Source organism: Littorina saxatilis, linkage group LG7 (genome assembly GCF_037325665.1).
Source record: "Littorina saxatilis isolate snail1 linkage group LG7, US_GU_Lsax_2.0, whole genome shotgun sequence".
Taxonomy (NCBI): Eukaryota; Metazoa; Mollusca; class Gastropoda; order Littorinimorpha; family Littorinidae; genus Littorina; species Littorina saxatilis.
This window is the reverse complement of record NC_090251.1, coordinates 45,775,201-45,786,588: the sequence shown is the minus strand read 5'-3', so window position 1 is coordinate 45,786,588 and position 11,388 is coordinate 45,775,201. Positions and strand designations below refer to the sequence as shown.

The window sequence follows — 11,388 nt, the reverse complement described above, 5'->3', positions numbered from 1 at the left end:
AGGGTAAAAAGAGAAACAAAATCCGTTAGTCACCTCTTACGACATGCTGGGGAGCATCGGGTAAATTCTTCCCCCTAACCCGCGGGGGGTCCTGTGAAGACCCCACAATTTAAGACTCCCTCCCTTTTAAGACCCTGTTTTATCAGACTTTTGGAGGTCTTAAAAGGGGGGTTCCACTGTACTCATAATAATTCAACAAACACGCACACGTGTTGGATCGTGCAGGTAACTAAACCACCATTTTCATATACTTATTCCCATCCAGTCACTTTCAGTGAAAACCACCTTTAAAGAGTCCTGATCTACACCACCCCCCCCCCCCCCCCCTTCTCGAAAACCTTGCTATTTCAGATTTTCTGTTCATAGCTTCTGTAAATGTACAGGGGTACCTGCGATGTGTGGCCCCTTCTGGCGTCCATTTGTCTATTATCTTTACCAAAATAAACCTGTCATGACAGGCCACCTGCAATGTAGGGACACTGTTGGCTGGTTCCAAGGGTGTCCTTTTATCGCAGGGACCATTGTACATCCTTTCTAAGACTCCATCTTTTCCAAGACCTGAGATTTGTTGTGGCTTTAAATGGCTTCCGCTGCACACCACCCTTTTCATTCGCAGCTCTTCATTTATCAATTTACTGAAAGTAAAGTGTTCACTTCTTTGCATCCATGACATTTTCTCCACAAAAACATAAAAATTATCATAATCATACATACACAAACTTCCATCAAAAATTCAAAATCGTTCAGACTGAAGACCAGATTCCTGTTGTTCCACAGTCTTAGACTGAAGACCAGATTCCTGTTGTTCCACAGTCTTAGACTGAAGACCAGATTCCTGTTGTTCCACAGTCTTTACATTGGTATACACAATCAAAAGTCGTAAGCACAAGTAACAACACATCAGATCTTTTTTTTAACTTTTTTTTTACGATGGAAATGTTTGGCCTCATTCTTGAAGGGAAAAATTCATGCACACACATGGGTAACATACACCTATCAAAAATGACGACTAGCTATAGGTAGAAGTTGTTCAAAATGCCACCAAAAACAGTCTGTTTAAAGCACTAATAGTTGAACTAATACACTAATTTGAATGAAACTTTTAAAACACTCAAAAATGACTTGCTATAGGAAGAAATTGTTCAAAATGCCACAGAAAACCAGTCTGTTTAAAGCACTAATACACTAATTTGAATGAAACCCTTTTAAAACACTTTTACAAGTACAAAAAATATGACACGGCAAAATGAAAGAATTCTAGAACTTCTCAGCGGCAAGTTTTCGCTGACGCTGTATTTCAGAGAAAAAAATGCTCGGCACTGTTCAAAGAACAGAAAATCCCCCAAAACATTCCAAGTCTTTTGTGGTTATGTCCCAACATTTTGACAACTCTCTCCCACTGTGATTGTCTTAGTTTACTCCTAGTCCTGTGCTAAAAGGCTCTGTACAGTGTGCCAAAAGCGATTCCGTAGATATACGCACATACATGTGTGTGCTAAAAATTACACACAACAACAACTCAAAGTTCAGTCTGTTCCCATTACTCTTAACAAACTAACAGTAACACGCACACACTCGCAAAAAAACCAAAAACCAACAACTAAAGGCAGATCGCAGTATCACTCAACCCTCAAACCACTTGTCCTTTCCTTCACAAAACAATCACACCCATATCACAGGTCTGTTCACGACTTTTTCCCACCCTCTGATTTCTTGTCTGTGCTTCTCCCTTCAGGGGAGGCCTCGCTCTCTTCGCCGACGGACGGCATGACCTCAATCTGCGACACCTGGCTGCTGCCGCTATCGTCCAGCGAACTATTGACCTGAGGGCCGACTTCGCTGGTCTCAGACTCGGAGACGATGGGGTGGTTGGCGGTGGTGCAGACCTCCAGCAGTTGGCGGAGGGTTCGGTTCTCCATCTCCAGGCGAGCGATGCGTTCCTGCGCCTGGTTGGCGTTCTGGTCGTCCAATCGCACGGCCTGTTGCATCACGCTGGCCATCTCCTCCACCTTGTCCAGTAGCTGGCACACCTCCTCCTGCACACACACACACTTGCCTGTAACTCTACTGTAGTTTCGGGACTACAAGGTGCTTTGCTATACAAGGCGCAATTTCCAAAATGTATGTGACAAGAAAAGCAAATGCATATCTATATCTATATATATATACGACTTGTGTCTGTGTGTGTGTCTGTGTGTTTGTGTATCTGTGTATTTGTGTATTTGTGTATTCGCCATGCACGGCCAAAGTTCTCGATGGATCTGCTTCAAATTTGGTGGGCATATTCAGGTTGACCCGGTACAGGACACAACCTGGTCGATATTTCAACACGTGCTCTCAGCGCGCAGCGCTGAACCGATTTTGGTTCCACCTCAGCTACCCGGGCCCCCATACCGACACACCATAGCCGCTACACCACATCACAACGCCAAAGTTCTCGGTGGATCTTTTTCAAATTTGGACACCGTATTCAGCTACACCCCGGACACAATATCATCGATGAGATATTTCAACACGTGCTCTCAGCGCGCAGCGCTGAACTGATTTTGGTTTTTGTGTTCATTTCACCATTATAAGTAACTCTTCCTTATCTTCTCATCTTCTCCAGGTTTTCAGCGTTTACCTCCCTTCCTTCGTATGGTGCACTATAGTTTGAGGGAGGCATCTTCGGATATTCCCGTTCTGTTACTATTTTTAGAAGGTCACCGCAGTGTCCAGAACGTAAATTGGACCCGTAAATTATCCTCACTGTAAAAGTGCAAAGGTCGAATCAATTTATAGCCACGCGAAAAATACACTGTCATCTATCTCTCTATAGATATGGCTTCTCTGTGTTTGTGTGTGTGTGTGTGTGTGTGTGTTTTTATGTGAGCAACACCTGTGCATTGTTCAGTTCTGTTTGTGATGTGGTCTGGCGGCTTTTGTGTAATTTTATGTACTGGCCTTCCTTTCAGAAGCCATAACAGTTCAAAAGGGCTTAGAGATAAGCTCTAAATTGCTCAATCCTGTTTGAGTGGAGTTCGCCTCCAAAGGTGATTAACACGGTTACATTCGTCGACAAGGATGGGACTCGATATGGTCAGGAATGGCATTATGGCCACTGAATCATTTTCGTGCTGTTCCCATTCCACGAATCTGGGAGGGACCTAAGCTTGGCGGGTCCATTGTTCGGACCCGGCGAAGCCGGCGTACGGCTCTAAGTACTTCTTCCCGGCGAAGCCGGCTCCCGGCGAAGCGGGTATTCATTCTAGTATCTATATATATATACGACTTGTGTCTGTGTGTGTGTGTGTTCGCGATGCACGGCCAAAGTTCTCAATGGATCTGCTTCAAATTTGGTTGGCATATTCAGGTAGACCCCGGACACAACCTGGTCGATGAGAATTTTCAACACGTGCTCTCAGCGCGCAGCGCTGAAGCGATTTTGGTTTTTCTGTTCATCTTCCCAGGTCCATTCCCAGTAACTCTTCCTTATCTTCTCCAGTGTTTTGCGTTTATCTCCCTTCCTTCGTGTGGCGTCAATCCATATTCCCGTAACTATTTTTAGAACACAACGCTCAATCCATATTCCCGTTACTATTTTTAGAAGGTCACTGTCCCGGCGAATCCGGGTATTACTCTTCCTTATCTTCTCCAGTGTTTTGCGCGTTTATCTCCCTTCCTTCGTACGGTGCGCCGGCAAAGCCGGCGTACACCCGGGTCCCCGGCAAAGCCGGGTATTCGGCTCTACTTCTTCCCGGCGAAGCCGTACCCGGCGAAGCGGGTATTCATCTAGTATATATATATATATGTGCACATCCTAGATACTGGGTCACAACTATGGGACATGGACACCAGAAAAAAAAGCATGACTAAATGGAGTAAAAAACACTTTTTCACGTACAACAGACTGTCCTTCAAATTAATTCATCAATGAGAAGGCCTTATGTTTAAGCATTATTCTAGAAACGGCATGTATATGCGTGTAGTACGTTTGATGTCGTGGGTTACATGGTTTCCACTTTGGGCTTTTATCTCCAACAAAAGGAATTTTATTTCACTGATTGCTTATGGCATGTAGACAATATTAATATATAACTGCTTTGTGCAGAAAAGTTTAAAATTATTGGTAAGTATAAGGTGGCCAGATATGAGACTAAAGTGGAAACCGTAACCCACGCAATTTCCAGGGACAAAAGTTTCACTTGTCAGTCATAGCAAGCCATTTGCATTCATGTTACCCCTTTCTGTTTTGAGATGAGATAGATACTTTTTAGCAAGTAAAAAATTTTGGTAGTGTGCTCACTGATAGTAAGTATGCAGAGAGAATATTGGCGTGAGTTACATGGAAACCATAACAGGTAATGTTAAGAAATCAAGCTACACAAAAGATCAGTTAATCAAGAATCCCTAGAATTAAATACAGTGAGTAACAATAAGTAAGGCAATGTTGCTTTAGGCGCATATTTTGTGTGTGTTTGTGCTTTGTCTCATACTAAAACATCGAGTGAAGCTTGTGTGCGTTTCACAGGAAACGATCTGACCTTGCTTTCGCTGTAAACTTCCGGTTCTTTGTAGCGCACAACAGGAATAACATCATTTAGTAAAACCCAATAAAAGTGAAACAAAGCACTCAGTTCTTTCAAAAAGCATATAAAAGAGAATGCAAAATAGTTTTTAACATGCTCTTAAAACAGTTGTTAAATAAGTGCATTGTCCGATCGTATGTTACAGAAGAAATGAACATTTCAACATGGCGCCACTTGTGAGCATGCTTGTGGCTTGAAATATGCATTGTATCTTGCTTTATTCTTATAAATATTGGAAACAGTAACAATGACTACGTATCAAAATCATTAGGGAAGACTTCAGTTACCATCAAACAGTTGGGAAGGCCTACTGTGATTCGAAATCGGCGTTCGAACAGTGAGGATACGATGACATCGAGCGTGCGTTTCATTCCAAAAACCGGAAACCGACGCGTGTTTGTAGCAAAATTCTCAGTTAGTATTCACGTGACCCGTGTCACAACGTCATCAGTGGAAATTTCCACTGGGCTGTTTTGGTCCAACGCACGACTTTCACGGGACAACCGAGACTACATGTTAACGCTGGCTGCGTTGTCGTGCGTTACTGAAAAAAACGAAAGAGGAGTAGGTTACCAACATCTGTGATTAAAAGCTCAGATGAAAGGGTTTCATAACTCCGTGTTGTGTTATGAAAAGAAAATGTCTTTGAAATGATTAAATCCTAAAAGTGAACTATTTGAAGGGTTCCCGTGTAGGGGGGATCATACTTCGTACTGACGTCGAAACTGGAAACCAATGTAACGCACGATAACGCGTTTTCTTCACCGATCAAACTCCCAGAAGAAGAAAAATGTCCAGATGTAATTCTTGAGTGTGTATGTCGAAAATAATCCTTCAGCTGACCCATAAACATCACAATAAAATTCACAGAGCTTTATTCTCCATTATGTACAGCTGCAACACAGACTGGTGTATTTTTGTCCCAGTTTTAGGTGCTGTTTTGGGGGCATTTTGGCTAAAAATTAAATCGTTTAAAACCCACAGCAATGTTTGGAAACCCAAACTTGGTTGTTACAGTAAGTCAAATCCATCCCCTTTGACATCAAAGCATCCCCTTTGTCATCCATTGCTCAGAGATATTGTGACAGTCATTCAAAGTTGACAACCCATAGTATTTCCCAGTATCTAGGACGTGCACATATATATATATGACTCACCATTCGTCAGGCATGGGAATTGATTAAAAGAAAAATCTCAGAAAACTTAGGGGTCCCCCGGAATGTTTCTGAAATCTAGTTTAAAATCTGTGCAATCTGGTGTATTCTGGGAAAATGTTTTATGAACTTTACACAGCAAAAAAAAACCTGACCAAATTTCATACATGTTCTGTATTGCCAGTAAAGAACCAACGATCATTTTAATCCTTTAACGGAATTAATATTCTATGACATCACTTACTCTTTGTTTGCAAAAGTGACTCATGCGAGCGGAATCTCACTAAAAGAGGGGACGGTTTTATGGAGGACATTGGTCATACTAGGCAAATTGTCTTTTTTGTTCCTCGTTTTTTTTTCTCTCGATTCTTTTTCTCGGAAGACAAATTTATTTCTCTATTAAATGTGTAGCTTTTCTCGGAAGACAAATTTATTTCTCTATTAAATGTGTAGCTTTACCCGGAAGACAAATTTATTTCTCTATTAAATGTGTAGCTTTTCTCGGAAGACAAATTTATTTCTCTATTAAATGTGTAGCTTTTCTCGGAAGACAAATTTATTTCTCTAGTAAATGTGTAGCTTTTCTCGGAAGACAAATTTATTTCTCTATTAAATGTGTAGCTTTACCCGGAAGACAAATTTATTTCTCTATTAAATGTGTAGCTTTTCTCGGAAGACAAATTTATTTCTCTATTAAATGTGTAGCTTTTCTCGGAAGACAAATTTATTTCTCTATTAAATGTGTAGCTTTTCTCGGAAGACAAATTTATTTCTCTATTAAATGTGTAGCTTTTCTCGGAAATCCACGGATCCGAGGAGAATTCCCATGCCTGATTCGTAATGAATTAGAGTGGGACCCCCCTCCTCCCCTGATTAAAGAACCCCTCCCTATCGGTACCCTGTTTTCTCAGATTTTCTGTTCATTACTTCTGTAAAGTTACCCCAATTTCAAGACTCCGTCCTTTTCTCAGACCTGATTTTTTCAGATTTTTTTTTAGGCGGGGGTTCCACTCCACCCCACCCACCCCCATTTTCTCAGATTTTCTGTTCATAACCTCTGTAAATTTACCTCCATCTTAAGACTCCCTCCTTTTTAAGACCTGATTACCTTAGATGTTGTTGGTGGGTGGTTCTTTTTTATGGGAGGGGTTTAAAGGCAAGTTTTACTGTTTAAAACTGAGCCAGCTCCTGTCCAAAAATGGTTCAAAGGGAGAAAACAAGTATCTTTCTTTCTTTATTTGGTGTTTAACGTTGTTTTCAACCACGAAGGTTATATCGCGACGGGGAAAGGGGGAAGATGGGATAGAGCCACTTGTCAATTGTTTCTTGTTCACAAAAGCACTAATCAAAAATTTGCTCCAGGGGCTTGCAACGTAGTACAATATATTACCTTACTGGGAGAATGCAAGTTTCCAGTACAAAGGACTTAACATTTCTTACATACGGCTTGACTAAAATCTGTACAAAAATTGACTATATTCTATACAAGAAACACTTAACTAGGGTAAAAGGAGAAACAGAATCCGTTAGTCGCCTCTTACGACATGCTGGAAAACATCGGGTAAATTCTTTCTCGTCCCAACCAATATGGGACTCCCCCTAGTCCGCGGGGGGTAGAAAACAAGCAAGCAAGCAAGCAAAAAACCTAACCCAGTCTTTACCTTGGACCTGACCTGGCGCTGAGCAATGGTGGAGTCCAGGCGGTTGGCATGCAGCAGGTGCACCGTGTGCTGCCGGTACTTGTGCATGATGAGCTGTAGTGCTGACTGGTGCTCCTCCAGCGCTAACTGTAGCTCCTGCTTCTCCTGCTGCAGCTGGCGTATCTGGCGGTTCTCCTGCGCGATGCCCATCACTAGTGTGGAGCGTGGTCGGTGCTTCGCCATCTCGTTCAGCTCCGTGATGTCGTCTTGGTACTGAGTGACGTCGGGGAGAAAAAAGATGGGGAACGTGAGACTTAAGAGGCAGGGTTTTCTTAAAGATTGTTACATGCACAGTGAATAAGACACTGAGTAAAAACGGTGATACACATAAATATCCACTCGTGCAAAAACATGAGTGAACGTGGGAGTTTCAGCCCATGAACGAAGAAGAAGAAGAAGAAGAAGAAGAGTAACAAAGTTTCAACCGCTTACTCAAACAATAAACAGAGCAATGAAATTCACACAGTGATACTTGAATGTATCAAAGCAAATGTTCAGACATTCAAGGCTAGTCTCAATCATGATGGAATGGCTGATTTGAAAAATTCCTCATAAAATCACCGGACAGTTCAGATATCCAGCTGGTAAGTCTGTACATGACTGAAACATCTATCAAAAATTTCAACAAGTCATTTGATACAAACAGGCTCAACACAATTTAAGTGTCAGTCACTCAACAGTGTTGTTTTCAGGCCTCGGTTTCGATCATTACCGCATACTGTTTTGATCTAACGCATTGTTCTCACCCCAGGCCAGCCAAATGTCCATTAGCTTTAGCAAGTGGGACACGTTTTTGACACAACAATATTTTTGCTGTCACGACATTTTGACCAATAAAATGGAACCCCCCTTTTAAGACCCCCCATTCAGTCTAGAGACATCCTGCTTACTGCCGCGTGAGCCGAGAAAATTTTCCCTCTTTATCTACACTGCGCTGGTTGCAAAACCTCTCCGCTCGGAGGTGTTTTCAGACACATCAGACACAGGGTGCACTGTAAGAATCCCTCCTTTTTAAGGCTTGATTTTCTTTATATATTTATGAAGGCCATAAAAGGTGTTTTTTTACTGTACATATTTTACATCCAGCGCCTACTGACCTACCGTGCTCTGTGCCTGGGAACAACACTGACTCAACATTCAATAATTCCAACCTGTTTCATGGCCTCGATGCGTCTGCGTAGCACCTGAGACGTAGACATGATGGTGTCTGTGCAGCCATCTTGTTCTTTCAGCCGTGTGATCAGTTGCCGCGCATCACCCAGCAGCTTGTCCACTGTCAAGGCCATCTGGACGCCCTATGCACAGCAAACTTCCCCTGAAACTAAATTGAAGATGACGATCTCCTGAATAAGCCCTGTGTGAGGTTTGTTGTTCATCAATGAATATCGAAATGTTCATTCTCTTTTCAGTATGTGAAGTCGTTTCTATGTGGTTAATGTTGGAGTGAGCTGCAAGGATTCAATTCATTACTGATGGATCTAGATTAGAATTTAGTATCTATTCAGTTTTTCACAAAAGTGTAAGAAAAAAGTTCATAGTCTCTGATTCCCATTCTCTTTTTCTTCTTCTAGTCTGGATGGCAAAGGCACATGCTTTAGTCATTAGAGATAGACGACAGATGTGCCAATGAAATGAGCACAGACAATGTTTATGGACAGAAATATTCATTAGACACAATAGCACGATCACACACTATATGCACTGTTTTGCCCTCCAGGGCGGGTACGCATGAATTGTGGCGTAAATTGACAAACCTCAATACAAAAACAGTCATGTGAATTGCATAAGGTTATTATTCAGTATACCACTGATGTCATTCACAATAACATCACTCAAGCGATGCTTTTTTCTTTCTAAAGTACAAGTTTGCATAGCACAAAACACAAAACTTGACCACTTTAAATTACGAGATATAGGAACAGTTATATGTCGTAGTGCTTCCAGTCATTTAGCCAACAAAACAGAGTACAAAAATCCACCTTTACATAGACATGTTCAAGCAAAAAAGACAGATATTCATGCAAGAAAATAATCTCCCAACCACAACCCTACTTGCTGAACTTAAAAGCTACACTTGATTTGCTGTCACACGCACTCTTTGGTGACTTTTTTTTAACGTTTTTCTTTCGTAATCAGTTAAAACAAATCTACATCGTTATGTGGCACGCAGTAAGTAGTACTAGCAGTATACGGAGCTAAAAGGACTGTCAGAATCCAGTGGCTTTGCTTACAAATACAAGACTTGAAATAATCGCAGATCGGTTTTACACCAAGGGTAGCCTGGGCAAGAAACTAAGTGAGAACTAACCAGAAAGCAGAAACCAAACGACTAAGATGAGTACATTGCAGACAAGATTTGTCCCTTCTTTCAGTGAAATAGTGTTATAATCAGCCCGCAAACCTACCAGCAAACCCCAGTGAAGTTGATATTTTTCACACAAATCTCAGCTCGAGTATTCTCAGTAGTCAGCGGAAGTGCCTAAGAACGTTGGAAGGGAGGTAACTCTCATTAATACACTTTCTGTTATTTCACTGAGCCATCGTGAACACACTTCAGCTAGTTATCGCGTCGCACTTCGGCCTGAATCAGCCGGAAACAAACAATAAAAATACAAAAATACAAAACAACAACACGAAAACACAGAGTTCAATGTGTCTTGTCACAAGAAAAAACAATAGAAAGTCAATATTTCCCGATTTATCTATCAGCCAGATCTTGTGTTTTAGTTTCTGGCTAGCAATTAAACTTTCTTTATAATAGATTTTAGCGAAACATTTTTGTTTTTGATTTTGAAAGGAAACTGCAATTAATGTATCGTGTATAGTATATCAGTGTTGATCTATTGACGTAACTTACAATGATCTGATTTAACTATTCTGATAAATGTTCACGAATACACAATGAGAGAAACAAAAACACACTGTGGGAAAAAATCAATATTTACCAACCAATTTGATCTCATTTTCAGCTGCCGGTCAAAGTTTTGCACTGGTACTTCACTGAAGTCTAAAAATTACAAAAAACAATGTAACTTCGTTCGCCTAAGATAGAGCATGTGCCATGACGTAGTTGTCCTTCCTACCACTACCCAGCCGGACTGGCAATGATGAAAACGCGTACGGAAAACAACAAGAACAACAAGAACAACAAGAACAAAAACAGCAAAAACAAAAACAACAACAACAACAACAACAACAACAATAAGTCAGTCCCAGCACAGGGGCTCTCGTTATAGTATCCAACGTCATTAAGGAATACCGCACGCTTTTGGTCTTTGTGTGTGTGTGTGTGTGTGTGTGTGTGTGTAGCCTCGTGTGCGTGCGCGCGTGTGCGACCGTGTACTTTTAAAGTGTATCAGTGTCAGTGTGCTCGTATCTATTATATATCATTATAATATGTCAGCAAGGCTTAAAGATTCCCTTCGCCGGATATGTGTTGAGGCGCGCCTGCATGATTCCGACTTCTGCATTTGCGTTTATCAGGGTCACTGTTTTGGCATGTACTCTGTTCGTACCCTCACTTGGACTTGTTTTGAGTCGTATATGTATAGATCAGCACCTCAGTTACATCAGATACACTCCCAAATAAAGATAACACAAGGCCAGTGTATACAAGAAAAATGTTCATTCAAAATGAACAGCGTCGATGCAATGTCCACCAAAGATTTATTTTGGGAAGTGTTAAAGGTTAGGGTCAAAAGTTAATGAATTGCATGTTGTGCTGGATATATAAATTGTTTATTTCAGTCAATGCTTGATTCATAAGTACATTTTTCAGCATGGTGCATCTACAGGAGGGTGCTCCAACAATGATGCATAGTGCCAACATTTAGCGCAAACTTTTCACAACAGTGCATTATTACCACAAAGCGCATACAGCGATTATATAGTAGCAAGTTGCACTAAACATTTGAACAAAATGCATTTTGTTCAAATGTTAACAGCACAGCACCAAGTTTTGCATAA

The 11,388-nt window shown here is 41.2% G+C and overlaps 1 protein-coding gene across 1 annotated transcript; it reads right to left on the bottom strand.

Moving 5' to 3' along the window:
- Positions 1 to 319: 319 nt before the first annotated feature.
- On the bottom strand, positions 320 to 9,898 carry LOC138971593 (FGFR1 oncogene partner 2 homolog). The gene is made up of 4 exons (XM_070344350.1): positions 9,828 to 9,898; positions 8,574 to 8,743; positions 7,384 to 7,635; positions 320 to 2,036 (listed from the first exon to the last, which is right to left on the bottom strand). The coding sequence occupies exons 2-4, from the start codon at positions 8,706 to 8,708 to the stop codon at positions 1,686 to 1,688; spliced, it is 738 nt and encodes a 245-aa protein (XP_070200451.1). The 5' UTR covers positions 8,709 to 8,743; positions 9,828 to 9,898; the 3' UTR covers positions 320 to 1,685.
- Positions 9,899 to 11,388: the final 1,490 nt, after the last annotated feature.